General features: G+C 36.8%; 1 protein-coding gene across 1 annotated transcript in view; it reads left to right on the plus strand.

Annotated features, from left to right (window-relative positions):
- Window positions 1–8,877: 8,877 nt before the first annotated feature.
- The window catches only part of LOC140146108 (dihydropyrimidine dehydrogenase [NADP(+)]-like), a 28,461-nt gene continuing 13,459 nt past the window's right edge, over window positions 8,878–23,879 (plus strand). The window contains 7 exon segments of the mRNA XM_072167859.1: window positions 8,878–8,935; window positions 13,954–14,064; window positions 19,863–20,033; window positions 20,911–21,072; window positions 22,498–22,650; window positions 22,834–22,959; window positions 23,250–23,445. Of these exon segments, the coding sequence (XP_072023960.1) occupies window positions 8,903–8,935; window positions 13,954–14,064; window positions 19,863–20,033; window positions 20,911–21,072; window positions 22,498–22,650; window positions 22,834–22,959; window positions 23,250–23,445 (952 nt within the window). The 5' untranslated portion in view covers window positions 8,878–8,902.

The following is a 23,879-nucleotide window of genomic DNA, read 5'->3' on the forward strand; positions in this document are numbered from 1 at the left end:
TTTTTCAACAGAAAATGCCGAGTCTAAATAGATTCAATTTCTTGATGTTATTTACGAGGTAGATTGGAATTTGGTTCATATAGCAACTATAAAATTAATGCACTATTAATAGGTATATCACCTCAAAAATAAGGGCAGCAGAAACACGTTATTTAATGTTTCTACATGAATGACCGTTATTAAAGCATCAAAAATAAAAAAACCGAATTGAAATCGGTCAATGCATTGTGACGTAGTGTCAATTTTAAGATGCTCATAAATGGAATGCAAATCTGCCACAAATTGCTATAATGACAAAATTGGCACATTTCGAGATTTTGAAGGTTTATTTGGACACTTGCTTGAAAAAGCAACGTTAATTTAAGTATCACAGGTTAATTGCCTATCTTTTTAAACTTCGTCAAAGAAAACAAAATTAAAAAATCTATCATTGAATAATTATAATAAATTAACCAAATATACTATTTTAGCAATTCCGGCCAATCTGCAGACAAATAAAATTTGAAAAAATGACTAAGTTCAGCTAATTAATATGCAAAATTGATGCCAAAAGAAAACCGTACATGATATCAGGGTGCGGTTTTTTCACAAACATATGTATACAAAGCTCTTTCAATTGATAACAAAAAAATACACAAAAAGTAATCAATTATGCAAATTAGCTTATTACAGCTAATTATGTATTCATGATATTATTATGTAAATTAGGCATGAGTAATTTTGGGTTTTTTTTCGATATTTAATGAAAGTCTTTTCATTCATCATGAATTTGTCAAGTATGAACCTGTTATGATGTTGAGTATGATCTGCAGTTAATTACTTTAATATAATACAAAAATACAAACTTTGACATTTTGACGGTGTCTGGAATAATATTTTCATTTTTTCTGTAAATAGTGGTATGTGTCACCGTTGCTCAAAGCCAAATCCGAAAAGTAAAAATAAAAATTCATTTGCAATGAGACTTTAAATTAACATTTTGTTATCTGGATTAACATGGGAAGAGAAACGGTAAAAGGAACAGCCCCTCTGTTATACCGCGTATAACACACAATGGCTTAGAGCTATTGTGGTTTGGAATATTACTCCCTTTAAACTCACTTAAAAATTGTTTTGTTTCAAATAGTTTTCCTCAAGTGTGCCATTCGTTGTCGACGGAAATAATTTACATGCTTAGAAAGATTAGTATTTCAGCTAAATGGTGGTAGATCTTGATTTTTCAAAAGGCCTATATTTATTGATTTATGAGGGATCTTCAACAATCCATAAAAACAGGTAGTAGCTCTTAAACGAAGCAATATTTATTTTAAAAAAACCGATGGTAGTCACAGAAAGGTTTCACACACCATATATCAAAAATTCAAACAATTGTGACAAATAGCACACATGAGGAAATTAATTTTTCGGCATGGATGTTTGCCAAAATTGAACAACTTTCATGCGCGCGCTTTTCAATTTACTGTTATGCTTGCATGCACAGTGTGGCAGAAGTATTGTGCAGCCACTGTGACATGCCTACTATTAAAACTCAGCTGAGATCGTTCTATTTCAAAAAAATTCACAGCGCTATTTGTACAAAGTTTTCAGAAAATTGGCAGAGCCGGCAGAGTCTCCAAATTGTTATTTCTGTGATGAACTCCCTGAAACTATTTTCCACATGACATGTGATTGTAGAAAAATATTGTGGGATGAACTTTGTTTTTATATAAACAGTTTGGCACAGATTTCACATTTTCCAAATTTGATAAAATATTTGGTATCAGAGATATTTCTGAACATGATAGGCCTACTTGTATTAATTTTCTTTTTCTGTGTTTTAAGTTCTATATTCCCAGATGTAAATTTCAACAATTAGTTCCCAATTATTTCAATGCCTTTTTGTCCTTGGTCAAATTAAAACGAAATGCAATATAAAATTGCTGAAAACAAAAACAAAATAGTGTTCATTTAAAAAAAAATGGACTATTGACCTTGATAATTAGTAGGCCTACCTCTGAAATTTGCTAATATTTATTGTTTTTCTCTATTTCATTAAACATGACATACCTTAGATTATTGATTGTTTGACTTCTCTTGTAGGGGTGAGTGTAAGAGTGCGAGAGTCCCGGGTGAGAGTTGTCCGGTTTTCTTGTTGCTTGTTTTGTCTTTTTGTTTTGTTGTGAAAAGTTGAATAAAACACATGAAGACAAAACAATATTTATATAATTATAAGTATCATTTGGCCGTGTGCCCGTGTGTGAATAAGTCTCAAGTTTTTAAAGGTGAACGTAGGCCTCTATATTTAGAAGGCCCTTCACAAGTAATTCTTAGTTTACTGTTTAAGATTTTTAAAAGGGCACAAGGTAACTTTATATTGTTAATTAGGCCTACTTGTTATTTTCTTTGTTTTGAAATGAGTGATCACAGCCCAATATTTGGTGCTACCTTTCCGCGTTTGACCCTCAATAAAGTGTCAATAAAAATTAATGGAAAATAGATAGTAGGGCCTAGTGAGCAGAAGGCGTAACAGAGGTTGGTCCCCCTCGATTGTTAAGTTTTCCCGAAGTTATTGAACTTAAACGTCATAATATAAATATTCATGACCTCCTTCTAAGCGCAGGAATCCAATGCTTACCAAAGTGGTTTCAAGGGTGGCACTTTACGGCACCACGTAGAGCAGGTTATGAATATTAATGAGGTTTTGTAAGGCATCCATTTAGTTTCAATTTATGTTTGTTTGTCCAGGTTAATAGCCCCAGGTTGGTCCGTGAGGGAGTGGTGAATTCTCAAAATGGTCTACTAAAAATCGCTTGCCCCTCCCTCCCCCCGTTTGGCCGTGCCAAAAAAATCTCCCCCCAGTTGACGTGCCAAAATACCTTTGCCCCACCCCCAGTGTCCCCCACCCCTTACACATGCAAGATATTTGTCTTTATCAAAAATCATAATGTGAGCGCCGGCGAGCAGGACATTTTGCATATTTGAATGTGTTCCTAACGTTTTTCTAAACGTTACCTTTTTAAGGCTTCCGGGGGCCTAAGCGGCTGTGCAATAATTATGAGGCCTGAGGGAGGGTAAAATGGGGGGCAATTTTTGCCAGCCGAGGGGGGGGCAAGCGATTTTGGCACACACTCTTGAAGCTGTTAAAGTAAAATATTGGTTCCAAGATATATTCCATTCTTAGAGAATCTTTTTCAACAGAAAATGCCGAGTCTAAATAGATTCAATTTCTTGATGTTATTTACGAGGTAGATTGGAATTTGGTTCATATAGCAACTATAAAATTAATGCACTATTAAAACTCAGCTGAGATCGTTCTATTTCAAAAAAATTCACAGCGCTATTTGTACAAAGTTTTCAGAAAATTGGCAGAGCCGGCAGAGTCTCCAAATTGTTATTTCTGTGATGAACTCCCTGAAACTATTTTCCACATGACATGTGATTGTAGAAAAATATTGTGGGATGAACTTTGTTTTTATATAAACAGCTTCCGGGGGCCTAAGCGGCTGTGCAATAATTATGAGGCCTGAGGGAGGGTAAAATGGGGGGGGGAGCAATTTTTGCCAGCCGAGGGGGGGGCAAGCGATTTTTGGCACACATTCATGGGGCGCGTTTTGAAATAAAACGCTAAAGGCTTCGGAAAACACTACGGAAGCGCTTAAATATACAAATTTCCCTGCTCGCTGCACTCACAACATAGGCCCTATATCTAGACCATTATAAGGTTTGCAAATTCCCAAAAATTTGGCATGTGCAAGGGGGGGGGGAAAGATTTTTTGGCGGGCCCAGAGGGAGGGCAAGCAATTTTTGGCAGGCCGAGAAGGGGCTGTGCAGTAATTATGAGCCCCGGGGGTTAAAATTTCTCGACAAAAATTGCTTGCCCCCCCCCTTGGCCTGGCAAAAATCTTTTCCCCGCCCCCTATAATTCACCATCCCGGGGAAGGGTAAGATGGGGTCCGGGACAGTGGAGTAAGTGCGGGAGTAAGTGGGACAGATCCCGGGGGACAGATATTGGAACTCTCTGGGATGTGGTGGGACACTTACTACTGAATGAGTTTTCGCGACGTACTGAATCATCATCTACAACGCGTGCTAAGCAATGTTGTTGTTTTTTTGGTTTTTTTTAAATATTATTATTATTTATTGTTTTTTGCTTTTTGCTTAATTTGGTCAACTTCGTCATTTTAACATTTCTTTATAGCTTTGCATTCGGCCTATAGTGCCGATTTTTATACTAAAAGAAAATGTGGCCAGACATGCCGTAATTTGCTCGATTCTGGTGCCGGTGTCTATTTCGAGGACTGTTATATATCAAAAATTTGAAAAATATCAATTTTTTATAATTTGTCATAAAATTTGTATTATATTGTGATTTTCAAAAAATGAAAATTATTTGATATTAGAAAGACATGCTTCGTATTCAGAATGCAATTCGATAGGTCTGAGGTGCTCTCATGTCCCACAAAAAATACTGTCGAAACGCAATAAACGCTCATTTTAGATCCCTTAACTAGAACAAAATTCTGCATAACATTTCTGAAAATGACTACACATTTTAGGTCTGACTAATTTTTGAGAAAATTAGTGCTATATAAAAAAATCTTCTGAAGATCAAATTAAAATTTCAAATGTTGCTACATTTTGTTTTGGTTTATAATTTTAATTGCATGTGGTTTTTTGTTCTACCTACTGACTAGTATATATAGCTGAAATAAAATGCAGGCCTATATTTTCATTGTCCCCTGTACATGTACGAGATATATATTTTCGAATCGAATTAGGCCTACTGGTGCTATATCTACTGAGAATCAAATTAAAATTTCAAATGTTGCGACATTTTGTTTTGGTTTAATTTGGGACTATATGCGTTTAATTTGGGACTATTATGAGATTCTAAATGCAAGGCCTATCTTCAGTAGATATATCGAAAAAAAATCCTAAAAAAAAGGGGGTAAAAATAGAGAAACAGGCAGATGCGGAAAGTGATGAGTCTGTAATATCGCTTTCCGCATCTGCCTGTTTCTCTATTTTATCGCTTTAAACTTTCTGATCGGGACTGGTGTATTAGAAAGAAAAAAACTTGCCGCTACATGATGAAGTAAAAATTTTGAGAAAATAATGTAAAAATTACTTGAGTTCTAGAGTAGAAAGATGCAATGAATCGGGATGAGATTCTAAATGCTATCTTCAGTAGATATAGCGGAAAAATTCCTAAAACGCGCACGGTTACTCTGCCCGAATTAAAAAATCGGCATTCGGCCTATATGCCGCGCTATTTTTTTATTTTTTTTTAAGGGGGGGAGGTAAAAATAGAGAAACAGGCAGATTATAATCTCTGCTTTATAAGTGCCGTTTTAAATTTTGGTCAGCTTCGTCATTTTTACATTTCTTTATAATAGCTCTGCAGTCGGCCTAATGCCGATTTTTCTCTGAGCGCGCAACCCCGTTCAATGCAGTTTTGCCGTTTCTCGCCGTACTGAATCATCATCTACAACGCGTGCTAGGCAATGGTTTTTTTTGTTTGTTTTTTTGTTTTTTTAATATTATTATTATTATTATTATTTTGGCTTGCTATCTTCTGAAGATAGCAATTTTGGTCAGCTTCGTCATTTTAACATCATAGCTTTGCATTCGGCCTAGTGCCGATTTTTATACTAAAAGAAAATGTGGCGAGACATGCCGTAATTTGCTCGATTCTGGTGCCGGTGTCTATAGAGCTCCTGCATTGATTTACATGGGTAATATTAAAATTGAAATATCTCAAGAACCGAATACCGTATGACGCTGAAACAAACTTTGAAATAAAGCTTTTACATTTCTCTATCTGTTTTATGTCATTTTGGTGTTTCTCGGATTCGTGCGATTTTGCTATCAACTGCAGATAGCTCGAATGCCCGTTGGTTGTCGTTTTTGTCTGCTAAACGAGATAAAGGGTACAAACCACAAAAAAAGCTTTCCAGAGACTTTACGTGCTAAATCATAGGGGTCGCGTTTTGGCCACAAGTCGAGTTACGTCGAACTTTGAAATATATATTTGATATCATCTTAACTAGAACAAAATTCTGCATAACATTTCTGAAACTTGACTACACATTTTAGGTCTGACTAATTTTTGAGAAAATTAGTGCTCTATACAAATACCACATTTTCCCGTGTTTACATCCGACTCAGTGCTAACCGCGTTCTGACCACGTTTGTTCATGCGCACATAATCGTAAATCACTCAACTTTTGCATTTTCTTTTCAAATTTGTAGAGATCACATTCACAAGTTCTAGTAAAACATGATTTTCAACACTAAAATTGTTAATATTGTAGAGTCGAGTAGAAAGATGCAATGAATCGGGATGAGATTCTAAATGCTATCTTCAGTAGATATAGCGAAAAAATCCTAAAACGCGCACTTTTACTCTGCCCGAATTATTAAAAAAATCGGCATTCGGCCTATGCCGAAAACAAAGGGAAATGGGGGGTGGAAAAGAGGTAAAAATAGAGAAACAGGCAGATAATCTCTGCTTTATGTGCCGTTTTAAATTTTGGTCAGCTTCGTCTTTTAGGTATATTCGTCTCAGATTTTTACAGCTCTATCTGCAATCGGCCTAATGCCGATTTTTCTCTCAGCGCGCAGCGGGCCCCAGCTACTATAGAAATACAGATTCTTTTCTGATGAAGACCTCAGCATCGCTGGATTTAGATGTTTTTGCTGACTTGCAACTTTTGCCATGTTTAAAGATTTTTGTCTGACACGGCTTTATTTTATAGGCCTATTGGCGTTGGATTCGTGTATAGAACACGGATAAGCGGATATCTAGGCCTACATGTTTGTTGTCAGTGTCAGTGTTGTTGATTGCCTATTCTTTCTGAATCACCCCATCACCCTAATCCCGCTACTTCTGAGAAAGGGGAGGGGCTTTATTAGCCTTTATCTTCCAATCAATAATCAACAAATCAACAATGTCTCAACGCGACCAAACAAGACGGATGTCGGTCAATTCAGTTTTGCGAATTGTTGTTGACTGTTGTCATAATAAGGACTACCGGTAATAGAGGCCGCACCTTGGAGCGATTACCGAATCCTTTCTGTGGAGTGTCAAATTTACAAATAGACCCTACTTGTGTCTTTAGGGATAAATTATGCGTTTTTATGAATTTTTAATCGAACAAAAGATTTCAGTACAATTAGGCCCACAAACCAATCACAACAATCAAAAAATAAAAATAAGAAAGCATGGCAGGTATTATAGCTCATCCGTAGCTGAGCAGAAAAAAATAGTCGATGATGGCATATTTTAGGGGGCTATTTTTCTCTGGAACTTGGGGTCCCAAATTTACAAAAAGTCGGCGTCAATAAAATTGCGATCCCCCTATTTCGGCAACAAACATTTTATGACCCCCTGCCCCCCGGGGGGGCACTCCAACTTTGGAGGTGACGCGTATGTAGGGCTGTTAAGACCCCCTTTTTCAGCATCGCTGTCACCCAAAGACCCCATTTTTTTTTACGAACACATGCTCGCTCCGCGCTCTGTCACCCGAAGACCCCCTATTTTTCCATTTGATCTGTCACCCAAAGACCTTACAAGTTCAATTTGAACAGCAACTTTCATTTATCACTGATTTTGTTACTTATTTTGAAAAAATAAAGAAATTTGAAGCCATTTAGAACTAGGAATTCGATTTTCGAGGTTTTTGTGGCGCTGTTTTGGTTCTCACCCAAAGATTCCATTTAAAAAAAAGGTCATGTTCTCACCCAATGACCCCATATTTTTTACATTTTGCTCTCACCGAATGCCAAAAATCATGCTCTCACCCAATGACCCCATATTTTTTACATGTTGCTCTCACCGAATGCCCCTTAGTGCGAAAGCGCCAGCCCTACACCTATATCCAGTTCAAATTGAAGTGCCCCCCCGGGCCCTGCCCCCTCCACCACTACCAATAGCTACCGATATACACCTAGGTGTGATTTGCATATTTGCATAATTAATTAGCATTTATGCAAATTAGCTCATTAATTATGCAAATATGCAAATTAGAGGGCGGCTTCATAATACATTAGAACATATTAGAAACACTTTGACCAAGTTTCAGGGCAAAAGTATGCAAAATAAAAGTACCCTGAACATTTATGCATTGATTTTTAGCAAAATATTGGCAAAAAGGACATATTATTGAGCCTTTCCAGTCCTTTTAGCTCATAATTACTATATTGATTATTAGCTATTATTGACAAAAACAATAGGATACAAAGAAAATATAAATTGATGTATTATGGAAACCGTATGTCCGATTTGCTCCAAACAAAAGGCATATATTGATCAGTGTAGGCCTACTTTACACCCTCAATTAATCTGTTTAAAACATGCTCAAAGCATTTTCTAATTTCTAGAAAATGCACCCAATAGGCTACCACCTTAAAAACTTTCTCTCGTTCCTTTCAGGCTACCTGGTTCCTTTTATGATTTATCCTAATACTTTCAAATAAATGATTATAGGCCTAATTTATGCATAGGCCTACAGAACTATTCCCGACATTGATCTCATTTCTCGACTGTGCTGTGGGTTTTATCCCCAGGGTCACATGTTTGCCAACCAAAGGCCAAGAGGTCACGTGAAATAACAACCCTCAATCCGATGTTGCTCATGTTGCTATAGCTCACATTTTTCACCCACTTGGGCCATTTTAGAACTTTTTACCACGAGTCCAAAATCTAAATGAATATAAATGATTCCATAAAATACTATTAATTACTATTGTCAATATATATATATATTTATCATCAGTCTGAGTTTTTTAAGGGTTCTTTTTTAATGTTTAATCAAAATGAAATGTTTGAAACTCAAACTGTATGCATTTCCGCCACGTTTGGGCGAGATAAGTGTTGCCAGCTAGGCCATGCTTCGCCATCTGACCATGATAAACATTGAAAATGGCGTTGAGTAAAGACGTGGCAGACATTGAAGTAAGTTTTTTTTGTAGGGTGAAAATGTAACCTTCTAAAATTCTGAATAGTAATTTAAACATAGTGGTAAGATAGAGGACTAGTCGCGGCTCATAAAAATATAAAATATAGGAGATATTATTGTCTGTTTTGGTAAAATACCGCGAGTGAAACTGCGGCACTAAATTGATTTTATACGTACGTGTCCTGTGCGTGTGACACTCGCTATTCATGCGTTAGTAATAGTAGTAGTACTATAGTACTAGTAGTAGTACTACTAGTAGTACTATAAAAACATAATCATAATACATATTAAAGATAATGTAGCCTATTTACAAGTATGTATGAGCAAGCAATATCGCATGGTTATTTAAAAAGCATTAATTTGTAGGCAGGATATTTATATTATTCCTAGTTTTCCATGCCATGGCCCCATGCCTCAACAAGAAATCTTTTACAGTATTTAAGGGGGCATTTCGTGATCCACAGCCTCATGCCTCATCCCCCACTTTTCCCAAAAAAAGTTGAGATTTTTACACCACTGGATACCTCTGGCTACATAATGTTTATGTACCAAATATTTCTTGCAGATTAATTTGTTTAGCAAAAATATCGCCAAATTTGAATTTCGTTCTGGTGCACCAGAACGAAATTACAACACATTGTCTATGGAGCAGTGTAATACACATAATCATGCATAACTCGCAAACGCAAAATCGGAATCAACTGAAATTTTGGAAATAAGCTTTTTTCGTGGATATCTACTGAAAAATGTCATAAAAAGAGGATGCTAGGATCACGAAATCCTCCTTTAATAATTTATCTATAGTAAGAATTCCCGGTTGAATGAACGCAGCTTTCAACTGCTGTACTCGATACGATCGCATATTTCAAACTACAACGCGAGCGCACAACCTTGGATACAATGCTAACCAATCATGAGTGTGTTGGCATGGTTAGATTCGCTTTCGGGTCATTATTTCTCAATTCACCCAATGGGAAACACCTCACCCCCTTCAAATTTGTTCAAAATTGGTATACAGGGTGATTTTGGCTGGCAAAGCTCAAATTTCAAATTTTAGCTTAATCGGACGTATGGTTTTCGCGCTATGCCCCGCCCATTTTTGGCGATTTCGGCGAAAAATGGCGCACCCATCAATATTATCGCGACCATATCTCCGTAACTGTAGGTCCTACTGAGCTGAAATTGGTGTCATTTTTTAGCTAATCTCTCAAAGAATCCAAATCTACTATCATTTAGTGTGTAGGAGGAAGAGAAAAAATATGACCTTTTTTTCTGTACTTTGACCTTGAATTTGACCTTGTTGTCTACAAATTCGCGTTGGAATTATACCCCCATATGTTGTCTACAAAATATCAAAAATTGGAGGGGTAATATTTTTTGTTTTTTTGCTAGGCAAATAAACGAGTAAATATTAGCAAGTTGTATTTTATCAGTTTCAAGTGAAAGAATACATCTTAGTGTTGATAAATATCAAGAAATCTCAAATTCGGGCGTGAACGAATGTGTCTTCCATTACTCTGGCCTTAACACCTCCTCTATGTGACCATGGTCTGACTGATTCCTTGATATAATTACACCGAGATATTTATACTCATTTAATAACCTCATTAATATAATCATTACAAAGTTTCCATTTTCTGTATGTGTTCGTACGTTGACCTGTGATGAGTACATTTGATTTATCGTAATTAAAGGACATTTTCCACTTATTAGAAAAATCGCTCGCTATGTCCAGAAGTTGGTTACGGTCATTATCATTATCACCGATTAGTACCACATCGTCTGCCCAAAATAAACAACTGATTTTTGTACCAAATATACTTGCACCTAAATTCTTAGACTTAATCATTTTTGCAAGTTTGTTTATATAATATACAGAAAATAATAGGAGAGAGTACACATCCTTGTTTAACTCCTTCGTCCACACTAAAGAAAATCTGTTTCTATGTCTTGGAAATGAACTTTACTTTTAACATTTTTATGATACATGTTCATCAGAATGTTCAGAAGGCTACCATCGATGCCAATATTCTTGGCTGCTTTAAAATATAGGCCATCCTGCCAAACAGTGTCGAAGGCTTTCGTGAAGTCTAGAAAAGCCATGAACGTATTTTTCCCTTCAGCCTGACGTGTGGCCATAATGCTTTTAATAGTAAAGATATGATCTTCACCGCCTATCTTTACGAAAAATTAGACTAAAAATAGTCGAATTACTTAGTGTAAGACTGCATGGAATTAGTCTTGCACAAATCTTCTATTGAAGGATTATACAGCTTTATTCCGTAAGCTGTTTAATATTCGAATAAAAATTGTAGATCACTGGCTAAATGAACACGATGAATTGATTAGTTGCACACACATGACACAGTGACATGATAGGCATTATTATGATGGACATCAAGGTCTCATGTTGCTGAAGTCATGAATACACTGTTGAGTGCGGGTATATACAAAACATGGCCAGGCCAGGCCTGCCCTGGCCTTGCTAGGACAGATGAAAACTATTACTTGTTAGTGCATAACTTATAGATAGATACTCTGGCAAGGGTGAAATTAAGTGGGAGACGGGAGCTATTTGGCCCCCAGAAACTCCGAAATGGCCCCTGGTTCCATCTCAATTGTAGTTGACCAGGGGACACTTTTCTCACAAAACTGGCCCTCTGGATAGTGAACCAAAAATAAAAAATTCATAGCAACTAGTGCTTATTTAACTCATCCAGCACATCTTTATTTTTATTGGCCCCTTGGTAATTGGAAATGGCCCCTGGTTCCTCCAAATCTAGGTGAACCAGGGTCCACTTTTTTGCCAAAGTGGCCCTTGGTTAATGGTTCAAGCTCTCTTATTTTCACCCTTGTACTCTGGTCTGAATTACTATAAACACAAATCTATCTTGTTTATACCACAAATCCCCAAGTTGAGGCACTGACCAATTATCTATTCCATCTCCTGGAAAACCTCATTATCTGCCTGGACATTTGGATGTATTTTAGTACACTTAGGTATTATTAGTATCATATTTTTTCTTTGAAAAATCATTATAATAGAGCTATGGTGCTAGTTTTTATGCCTCAGTGAGCATTGGCCTAATCCTACCCAGGACAATATAGGCACAAGGTCACTGGAATTGGATCACATTTAATGTGTCTAGTGAACAAGGTTACCAAAACTAGAAGGTTTTTCTACGAAAAAGGAATAAAAGTCAAATCATAATAACTGCAATTATTCCCAGCTAGCTGATCCCATAGATATCCAGCTGTCCAGGGTAGCTGTCAACAGGTACATGAAAAAGTGTGACCACTAGTTAATATTTTGTTAATATTTTGTGCTGTAAACCTTTGAGGAGCGTGTAGTACACGCTGAAATACAATACTTTATTGGCCATTATCATGCTACTTTTTGTCCAATTAACTTAGATACCCAGTTTTTGTTATTTATTTGAAAAAATATCCACTTTCAAAGAAAATCGTGAAAGAAAAGTGTTGACATTTGCTGAGACCTAACGGGATTTTTGTGTTTCCAAAGCATTGAGTGAGAACTTACGTGTGACAAGAATGAGTGTATAGATGACTAGGGGGGAAGCTTTCTTATTTGTGTCTTCTATACTATCCATCATATATCCTAGGCCCTGCATAACGAAATTCAACAATATTCAATATCCAAAGCAATATCCTCACAAAACAGAACTCCCACCCCACATAATCGCAAATTGACATGAAAGCTTCATTCCATGAAGCATTACTCTCGTATTTGATCATCTTCTACTCTTCCCTAAAAAAATCATTATAATACCAAATCTAATCACCATGGAATTCACCATATCCCGTCCAGCTCACATTGGGCGCCCCATTCCTTTTTTAAAGGAATTTTTATTTTGTCTCAAGATGACGTCATAAGCAACTATGCCCGGGGCATAGATTCAACTGTGCCCGATAAATAATTGAATAGTCGCAACCCCGAATACACAGATCGCTAGTATACATTACGCACCCACTATACGGTCGGTGTTGATTACAGTGTTGTAAAAGAGACTCTACTTGCAGACAACGACCCTTCACCCCCGTAGTGAGTGCAGTGATTTGTTTACAATCTGTTACATGTCAAGGATAAATACCTACCAAATGTCAAATTGTTTATCTTTTGGAATTTGCAGGAGAGCATTAATTAGCTCTTCTGGAGCCTTCAAGGAGAGTTGTTTAGACCATTTACAATAGAATATACGGAGAGAATGTTCAACTAAGGAGAGCTAAAAATCACTCTCCTATATCAGATTTAAGGAGAGCAGTAGAGAGCGATTGCTCTCGCTCTCCTCAAAAGGCAGTCCTTGTGCCTAGCCTGGGGAAGGGAAAGTTGGGGGTTGGGATGGGGAGGCAAGAATATTTTGGCAAGCCAAAAGGGAGGCAAGTAATTTTGGCAGCTTGGAAGGGGAGGGGGAAAAAACAATAACCTCCATTTAGGAACAAAATTATTTAAGTTAAATCAGACACTTACATTGTACATTGTGAGTTTTAAATTACTCCCAGTAACTGAGACCTGACGACATTAACATTGGGTATTTGCTAATTGAGAACAAGCTCAATATAACGTGTTTGAACTTCCTAGTTAGGGACGCACCATTAGATTCTCAGGGGGGGGCATGGGAGTTTGGGTCAGGCAGAATTTTTTTTTTCACTGCCGAAGGAGGCGGAATTTTTTTTTTTTCACCGCCTTTTGCGGCAAAGTTTTTTTTTTTCAATTTTAATGTATACTTCATACAAAGTTGGGTGGGGAAATTTTTTTTACTCATCAGTGAGGCAAAAATTTTTCGTCTCACCAGTGGGCGAAGATTTTTTTTTCTTCAAAAACTCCCATGCCCCCCCCCTGGAAATTTAATTTTGCGCCCCTTAACTAGGACCAAGTTATAAATAGCTTTCATTGCAAAAATATTATTATAACTTGTTTTTCTCTAATGCATTTCTTGAGTTAAGCCTTTCTGGTTCTCAACCCGCAATATAATTTATAATATTTTTTTTTTTTAACCTGTTGGCTTTGAACCCTCGGGTACCAAAGCATGCAAGCTTGGTGTCGACAAAGGCCACAAAACAAAATAAAAAGCACTGGAAACGAAATGGACCTCAATCTTGTGCGGTAAGTTATGTGTGCATGTGATTGTATGTATACCAGCGATATAGTCAAGTCCACTACATCCGAGTCGGGAGTCCTTGGTTCCGAGTCTAAGCTGAGTCCTTAAGGCTTGAGTCCGAGTCTTGAGTCCCTGACTCAAGTCCCAAGTCTATTTGCAAAGTTTGGATAATTTGGCTACCAGTAAATAACTTGTATAGTCTACAAGTTAAGAACAAGAATTGCTCCTCTTCCGAAAACTGCAGTCAGTGGAGATGTGTTGTGTTTTATGAAAGAACACATAGCTGGGGTGATTTGTTTATCAAAAGGGACTGTAAAGTAGTCTATAACTTGTATGGCTCTGGGACAAAATCTCCCAAAACTCCGGCCAATTGATTTTGGTTCCAATGATAAGAAGAGTTGAAAAAGACATTTTTTTCTCTGCTGTATACTAATTTAATTTGCCCTGTTAAGATAGGCATCATCGCATGTGGGATGCGGGGGATAACCAGGAGGGTGGGGGACACTTAAAAAGAATGTTGTCACCCTGATCCTTTGGAAGTTTTGTATGGTATATAGGCCTACACCATACAAAATGAACCAAAGTAGATTTGTTTCAGACTGCCGTGGTATTATAAATGATCCAGTGGGAATTTGCTCTATTTTTTAAGCAAATAATTCCAAGAATTTAGATTTCTTTGTATTTATCCTGTTGATGGCATTGATGTCTTCAGGAGAAATTTTAATTTTAAATGCCCAGGTATGTGCATGTGGAACAGCAACCAGGAGTCATGTATTTAGCTCACATGCAGCTCAGGGCCTTGATTATAACCCAAGGGTAATAAAATGTACTTGACTTAAGTTCAATGCCAGCCACACATAACAAATTGCTCACACATTTTTTAACCCTTCATGCATAATACTGTCAAGTACTCCAGAATACTAGTGCATAGCTAATTTTTTTGTGGCTTTAATTTGTGCGTTTTTGCCTGGGCTTTTTTACCGTCAATGTAACTAGAAAGTCAAGTACGGTACTACAATATGTCCTTGTAAAAATCTTCCAGCTGATCCCTTTAACTTCCATTTAATGAGAACTGAAGTGTGGGTCAAAATTTGACCTCAAGTTGAGGATTTCAAGTGAATTTCTATACCCAACATATTTAAAGGTCATTTGGTGAATGTACAAACACATTGGGGTTAAAGAACTATGTCCTGATAGATGAGACTATTAAAGATCCTTCACTATAATAGACCGCAATGGGCTCATCCCAATGGCGTATAGGCCTACATACATGTAGTTCAGTAACCTCTATTGAACAATCATAGTACAAAATTTGACTTCAAGTTTCGGAGTATGAGTTTATGTAGCCAAATTGTCAAAGGTCATTCAATGAATGTGCAAATGTATTGGGGGTTAAATAATGTGCCCTGGTAGATGGTCATGTCATGGATCCTAGAGCTTGTACAGGCTAATAATGAGACCCTGAGGTTACAGCAGTCCATGTTACAGTCCATGGTTACAGGCTCACACATGATGCTTGTCAGCTTCAATTTGTTGCAATACATCAATAGTTGATACTATGCAACATTATCCCCATTTTGAATTATGCATACATGTATTGTACACTACACTACAAGATTCGTATTGCCGCTGCCTGCACAGGTGTACTAGCTATCTGTGAACTGTACCTGACTGCCGGGCCTGACTGGTGCACGCAAAGTACCTACAAACTAAGTACCAATGCTGGTACTTGCTCTGGACTCAACAGCAGTGGTACTGCAGTGGTACAGTGGTACTCCCCTGATGCTGCTCAGTCCCAGCCAGCTACCAGCCAAGTCCATTGGCATTGGGCAAGTACCTTGGTGTTGGTGTACCTGTGTAGGCAGCCCCAATATGAATCTTCTAGTGTAGTCTATTAGATAAAGTACACTAAAATAAACTGACCTAGTACAAATTTGTATTTTTTACAAATAAACTCTCTCTAACTTTTCAAAATCATTCTTTGTTGAATTGTTGAATAATTCATATTATGATTGATTGATTTGTTTTTAAAAAATAAATGTTTTTTTCCCCATCAAATTTATACCATATCCCTTTCCCATAGGGCCTGCACTAAGCAGTGAAGAGAATTAATATCTTTTGACAGTACCTTTCACACTAGGTTGAAGTGTTATCTTTGTTGTTGAACATAATCATGCAATCAAAATTGTGCAATCAGAAATCAGAATCATGCAATCAAGATCATGCAATCAAGATCATGCAATCAAGATCATGTAATGTGGTCTGCTTTTTGCTTTGTGTTTGTCATTGTGGAATTTCTTACTTCCCCTTTTTTTTTCATCACATGTAAACATTTTAAAAAGTTTGTCAAATTAAATTAAGTGGAGAAGACAGGCCAAGTAATAAAAAATCATGTGTTTCTCGTCCAGATTTTTTGTTAATCGGTGAGGGAGGCTCTTATTGTTTTGTTTTTTTGTGTGTTTTTTTTCAAGATGGCCACCCCCTGGCAAGGATCATGAGACTAATTATATACAATTATTACAAATATTTATATTGTGAATTCATGAATCTGAACTTTAATCAAAAGTTGTTTTATAGAGGTGACGAACAACAAAATAATTTGAAAAAAGATAAATAAAAACCCTTTACATTAGCATAGGCTTCAATCTAGGAAATTTCATGTTATCTAAACATAGATTTTGTGAGCCGCCTTTTTCTTACCCATACACTTACTTTGCTTTGGTCTACATGTAGGCCTATAATACTGAAAACAATTTACCTAGTAGTAGTACCCTTATCTAAGAAGACTGAATTAAAAGGAAGTGTAAAGTACAAAACTCAGTCATTGAAACCATAGCAACAGCCGCATGATCAGAGCTGGTCTTACTTTATCTGTACAGGGTCAGGCCTTTTAAAGGAGCACTTTTCGATAATGATAATGTCAAATTGAAAATGTCAAATTTTATTCTTATTAAATTGACTTCGGTTCTATGACCCGAAGATCTGGGCTTACTTATTTTGAATAAGTACTGGTAATAAGTGTCGGTGCATTCTTGTTTTTGCAGTGCACGTGTGCCGACAAACCATCCTTGTACATGTGTGTCTACATGTACACTCTATGGGATTAGGATAGCAGTGTGGTTAGGTTAGGGTAGCATGGGGGGATTCAATACTATATTATAAACTACTGAATACACATTCAATCAGGAAATATCTTACACTTCCCACAATGTATTTGGTCGCATGTCGTGAACTGGGCTATCAAATTAAATTTGGTGTCATTTTGTTGCTATGGATCTCCTCTTTCATTTAAGACCATAAATAGCTCATTTGGATTAGTAACAAGCGAGTTGGGGGTCAAAATGTCCGAGTATGTTGCGGGGGATCGGAGGACGTCGCATCGGAGGACGTCGCACACCATAGGAATTGCACACAAAAAGCAAAAAAGGAAGTAACTTTGAAATGCTGTATTTAGAAAAGTACAAGTAGCATGAACCACAAATTGCATGTACAGTATCCTTGATACTAGATCTATTTCATGATATAAACAGTTTTGAATGTTATGCAACCTATTAATTAATTAATTGACTGTTAATTACTACATTTTGACCCATATTCTGCGGGGGTTTTGTGTACATTGTTCATGCATCCTTTCTACATTTTTGAACATTGATAACCAAATAGAGCAGAAATTATTAATATAGAACAAGATTAATATGTGTTATTTATCACCACACAACAAAACCAAATGTATTATGAAGAAGATGGATTTTTTGGTCTATCGCACAACAAAAATCATCTCCGCCTAATGGATCACCCTGTATTCTCAATACTAGCTCTACTAAGCAGTTCAAATGTAAGCAAATGTGATTTTGTAACTTACCTAGATGGTAAATGATCACACATCAGATAAAAAGATTTTTAATTATATCTGAGTTCTCCTTGAAAACTTGTTTTTCACTTGGTAAAAATACACAATTTTGACCACCCTGTATGTTCTAACCACAATGAAATCATTAATGAAAGGCCATGCTTACATCCTTCTAGATCAATATCTGTTTTTACTTATTCATCAATGGAAAAAAAATTACCAGGGTATAACAAATTTTGTTTATTTTAAAATTATTATTATGTTACACCCTATAGAAATTTTACCCACCCCGAATATCGACTTTGTTTTTGCCACTTATGAGATCCTTGTAATGTAGACTTCCTAAAAATGTATACTTTCCTATACATGATATGTAGAAAATAAAAAGTTATGCTCAGTTGAATACAAATTGGTGTGATTTTTGTCATTTTAGTGTGTGTAACACTTTTTATGCCCAGTTCATGACATGCGACCATTTCTTTCATTTAAATTTTCTGTACTGATTTGCTATTTAGTGCAACATGGGTCAATACTCAATAGTGACAAAAAGTAAATGAGCATGTCCATTGTCCATATCTTGCGATGTATGTCAATTTCTTGATTATAGACCCATATTTAGCCAGTCTACATGTATATTCTCAACATGAAAACCTGTATTAGTAATAGTATGGGTAGTAATTTGAAGTAGTTGGGTGGTGTGTCATGTTGCAAAGGATTCTGGGAAGGGTAAGATGAAACTTGAAAACTACATGCAGAAGTAGCATAATATACAATGTACAAGAAAAGTTTCATTTGTAGTGTTTTACAGCAAGTATTTAAAATTGAAATGTACAAATCAAATTGATTTAAAAAATGCTTGATAATTAAATTCTCATTATCCCACACAACAAAACCAAACAGTTTTTATTCAGTTTCATATGTTTTTCTCACCAGCTGATGCGTGCAATGTATTGTTTTGCTGTCCCTGAATATTAATCGCCTGTAGACATTTGTAGCATGCTGTGGACAACAGAGTCTTTGAATGTGTCCAATTAGGTTTTTATCAGACCTTGTTACTGGTTGCAAGAAGGCCCTATCAGAAAAAAGTTAGGGCTGCTTGGAATACGCGATTTTGGAGGCCAATAAATGCACCTCGATTAAAAAAAAACAACAAAAATGTGTGATTTCCTGTAAAAAAATGTAAAATGTCAAAAACCTTGTTTGGAGCCAAAATGTGCTGTAAATAATGCAATTGCTGATTCCTAGCACTCAGCCCTACCCTATCTGAAATAGCTGCCAAGTGTTATATATAATATATCCAATATAGAATACAGAAATTGTTAAATGTCTAATAGGGCAGCTATTTGCCGATAGAGCTGCCTTGTATCACAGCCACCGACTAAGAATTAGGGATTCAATCATGTTTCACCGTTGTTCATCACCGATTAACAACGATGCGTCCGCGTCGTCTGAGTGGTTTACTTCGCGAGGGCAGCTTTAGCTGCCTGAGTGAAGTAAACCACGCAGACGCTGCCGATGCGAAGTTGTTAATCGGTGATGAACAACGGTGAAACATGATTGAATCCTTTCAACAACGAAAAGAAGCTAAAAATCGTATAATTCACGATTATTTTACGAGGAATGTCAGTTCATCATTGCCACTCAGCCTTACCAAAACTTTGATGATTTCTCTTTTGATATCAGCAATAAAACTACAGAATAAAACGGCAATGTTTAGCCGCTTCCTGATAAATACTGAATCAACTTGTAAGCTGGCATACGCACAAAGGTTCCAGGCATGACGAATTTTACGCGCTCTCGCGCAACGCGTAGTCTCGCTCACGTTCGCGTATACGCTACAGTAAAAGTGTTGGTTCATCACGGATTAACAACGGTTGGCTCCTGTACAAAGGTATAGGAAGAGTTGTTGAATTGCTAATAATGTACTCCATGTTATTGTTTCTTTCATCGTAGACTTGTGGCCAACTTGACAACGACTTTGAGGATATCAAACACACCACACTGAGTGAGAGGGCTGCACTACGAGAAGCTGCCCGATGTTTGAAATGTGCCGATGCTCCCTGTCAGAAGAGTTGCCCTACACAGCTGGACATCAAAGCATTCATTACCAGCATTGCAAACAAGGTAATTTAATCAATATTTCAATTAATCTATGATCGGTGGGTCAGATTAGTTTTTCACTTGATCTGACAGTTTGATGGTTAATTAATTGATCGATTGAACAGTCAGCCAAATAAATGATTGATTGATTAATCAGTCGGAAAAAACAAACCGTCAATTCAATCTAGATGATAGATCAGTCGGTCAGATCGGCCGTTCAGTCGGTCTGTCTGTTTGATGGTTAGTCAATGTGGTTGATCATGTACCCAAAGGACCTTTAATCAATCAGTCAGCCAATCAATCAATCAAATCAAATCAAATCAAATCAATCAATCAATTTTAGATGGAACTTTTAAGGGACAATCAGAGATCAGTAGATTGCTTTCACATTTCAGTTCAGTTCAATTTAGTTCAATTCAGTTTTATTTTATCCAATCATAAAAATACAAACAACATACTAATGTGAAATATAAATAATTAATATACCATTTTTCACCCTGATGTGGCAGTGACATCAATACATTGAGGTAGCTGTTTTGTGTGTGCATCTATACTGTATCTTTAAGTGTGTGTGCGTGCATATATAGATTGGTATTTAAAATATATGGTGCGTGTGTACACCAGCGATCTGAGCGAACACTAAAGCGATTTGAAGCTGCACCCAATGCGCACAGACATAACTGCCACATTGGGGTGAAAAATGGTATTAGATATACAGGGCAAATATTACAAATAAATAATGGAATTTTCTTACATAGACATACATAAAAGAAAAAAATTGAGCACATTTTGTATTTTTGTGGTAGTTGTGTTGGGCGTGAAAATTAATTTGCCAAGAAATACTTGCAAGAAGTAACCTAAATTTACCATATTGTTTATATTACCCCCTCATACTTGCCAGAATTATTATGGGGCTTCCAAGGCAATCTTCTCTGACAATCCGCTGGGTTTGACATGTGGAATGGTCTGCCCCACAAGCGATCTGTGCGTCGGTGGATGCAATCTTCAAGCGTCGGAAGAGGGCGCTATTAACATTGGAGGTCTTCAGCAATTCGCTACCGAGGTAGGCATTAATATTTTTTCCCAGTGTAAAGTTTAAAGGTGGGTAACCTGATTGACAACCTCATCCCCTCACTTTACCCCATCAAAATACTGATTTTGGTATCAGGTAAAAGCTCATATTTTTCTCATTAACATGCTGTAATTAGGCATTCCAAATTGGTATATTTCCGGAGAAATCATCAAAAAACTGTTGAATTAGTCTCAAATATGGTATACTATATTTTAGACTAATTCAACAGTTTTTTGATCATATCTTCGGAAATACACCGATTTGGAATGTCTAATTTCAATATGTTAATGAGAACAATCGGATCTCTCATTTGATATCAATTTATTACATGATCATGATGATTATCATTAATAAAAACACTGTAGACTACCAAAATCATGCTGTATAAAATGTCAGTAATTCCATAAGGAATTAGTCACATTTGCAAGGAACATTTACATGTTCTTTTTGCATGAATGTTTGAAAGGGACGACATTTTATGTTATAGGTAAGTTTTAAAGAATTCGATTTTCCAAATATATCAGGTCACCTTCCTTTAAGGTCTGATTACAGCATATATCAACAAATTGTACTGTTAAAAATTCTGTGGCAAATGGAGTAAGGGAACAAACCAAAAGTGTGAATTGAGTCTTACAAACGAAAGTGCTTTTGTTAGGAGGCTGACCTCTTCTCTCCCTGAAACATAGTGTCAAATGCTGAAAATTCCAATCCGAAAGATCAAATTTGACCAATATTTTAACTAGGTTTTTTTTATGTTATCAAATTTTTTATCCCCTCCCCGCCCTGGCCCCCTAACTCAACACAAAAGGTCTTTTTGGGAAAAAAAATGTATATCTTCAATATGAAAGGTCAAAATTTTCAATTAAAGTACATCATTAGATTTATAAAATTTACTTATAGAGGACTTAAATATCAAAAATATCCATTTTTGAAATGAAATATCAAAAATATCCATTTCTAATCATTTGCCATAAAATGTGTATTACATGTATATCGTGAATTTCAACAACAAAAAAAAATCAAAATTATTTGATATCAGAAGGATATTCTTCGTATTTAGAATGCAATTCCATATGTCTGATGTGCTCTCATGTCCCACAAAAAATTCTGTCAAAAGGTTCATACCCCATCCCTTAATGTAGTTTGCACCTACTTAAAACTACACTACCAGATTACTCTTGCTGCCAACATCAGAGGTACATTGCTGCCCAGCTACTTCATGGCTACTCCAGAGTACCAGTACAGTACCAATCCAGTAACAGTGTGTGTACACATGGAATGGGTACCAATGGAGTAGCTAGATAACAGTGTACCTCTACTGGGGGGCAGCATCCTAAGGTACTGGTAGTGTATTTTCCCTTGAAAATGTAAAATCATGTCAAGTTCCAATTCTTGTTCTTTTCTCATGCTTTATAGATATTTCAAGCGATGAAGATCCCACAGATCAGGGACCCGAACCTGACACCATTGGATCAACTGCCAGAGAGTTATAATAGTAAAGTGGCACTTATAGGATGCGGACCAGCAAGCATTAGTTGCGCCACTTTCCTGGCAAGACTTGGATATAAGGTAATTTGTTGTTGTATGCATTTGTCTATGTTGGGGTGGGTGGGTTTGGGGTGTACAATCTGTGTATGTTTGTGGACACATTCCAAGTAATGAATTATTACCATCCTCCTCCAGCAGGAGGCATTCTAACCACTGAACTTTGCTCTGCCATATGGCTGATGATATTCCTTTTTTTCCCTTCAGGATTTAACCATCTTTGAGAAAGAGGATTACATCGGAGGACTCAGCTCTTCTGAAATCCCCCAGTTTCGTCTTCCATACAGTGTAGTATCTTTTGAAGTAGAACTAATGAAGGATCTTGGTGTCAAGGTAAGATAGTACTTTGATCTGTATCAAAAAGCTGGGCCTCATACTGTACAAAGGCTTGTAGCTACACCAGTTGGCGCTGTCATGTGTATTATTTTATTATTATTATTTACTTTCTTTAAGCAGGGTAATCCCATCAATGAAAACACTGATCTTCCTGGGGGCCCTGCAAGAGCCGTACATTTACAAACTTAAATAGTATTCATACTGAGTACATGAGGAAAAATATACATACATGAACATGAAATAATTATGTTTACATTATAAACTTACATTAACCTTACTTTTACCAGGTGGAACTTGGCAAAGGTCTCGGCGTCAATGGTCTAAATTTGGAATCACTTCGGTCGACTGGCTACCAGTCTGTCTTCCTTGGTATCGGTATGCCACAAGCAAAGAGGGCGCCAATGTTTGTAGGACTGACTGAAGAGCAAGGATTTTTCACTTCCAAAGACTACCTCCCGAAAGTGTCCAGGGCCAGCAAAGCAGGTATGTATGTTTTATCTAGATATCTGTCAGGATTGGGATATTCTATTTAAATTCCACACTACCCCTGTGGAAGAGTTTGGATTTATCTTCCACAGGGGGAGTATGAATTTCAAATGGAACGAACACATTAGGCAACTCCATTTGAATTTCATACACCCTCTGGGAAAGATTCAACCTGAATCTTCCACTGAAGAAGGGTGAGTTTCAAATAGAGCTGCTAATGTGTTAATTCCATTTGAAATTCTTACTCCCCCTGTGGAAGATATTTCCAAAATCTTCCACAGGGGTAGTGTGGATTTTAAATGGAATAGCCCTTTGCGCAAGAATTTTTTCATGAGTCCGACACAATATGTGTGGTTTTCGAGAAGATTTTCAGTTGTCACTTTAAGCATAACACAAATACATGCCAAGTGTAGACGACTGATGGATTTAGT

Source organism: Amphiura filiformis, chromosome 2 (assembly GCF_039555335.1).
Source record: "Amphiura filiformis chromosome 2, Afil_fr2py, whole genome shotgun sequence".
NCBI lineage: Eukaryota > Metazoa > Echinodermata > Ophiuroidea > Amphilepidida > Amphiuridae > Amphiura > Amphiura filiformis.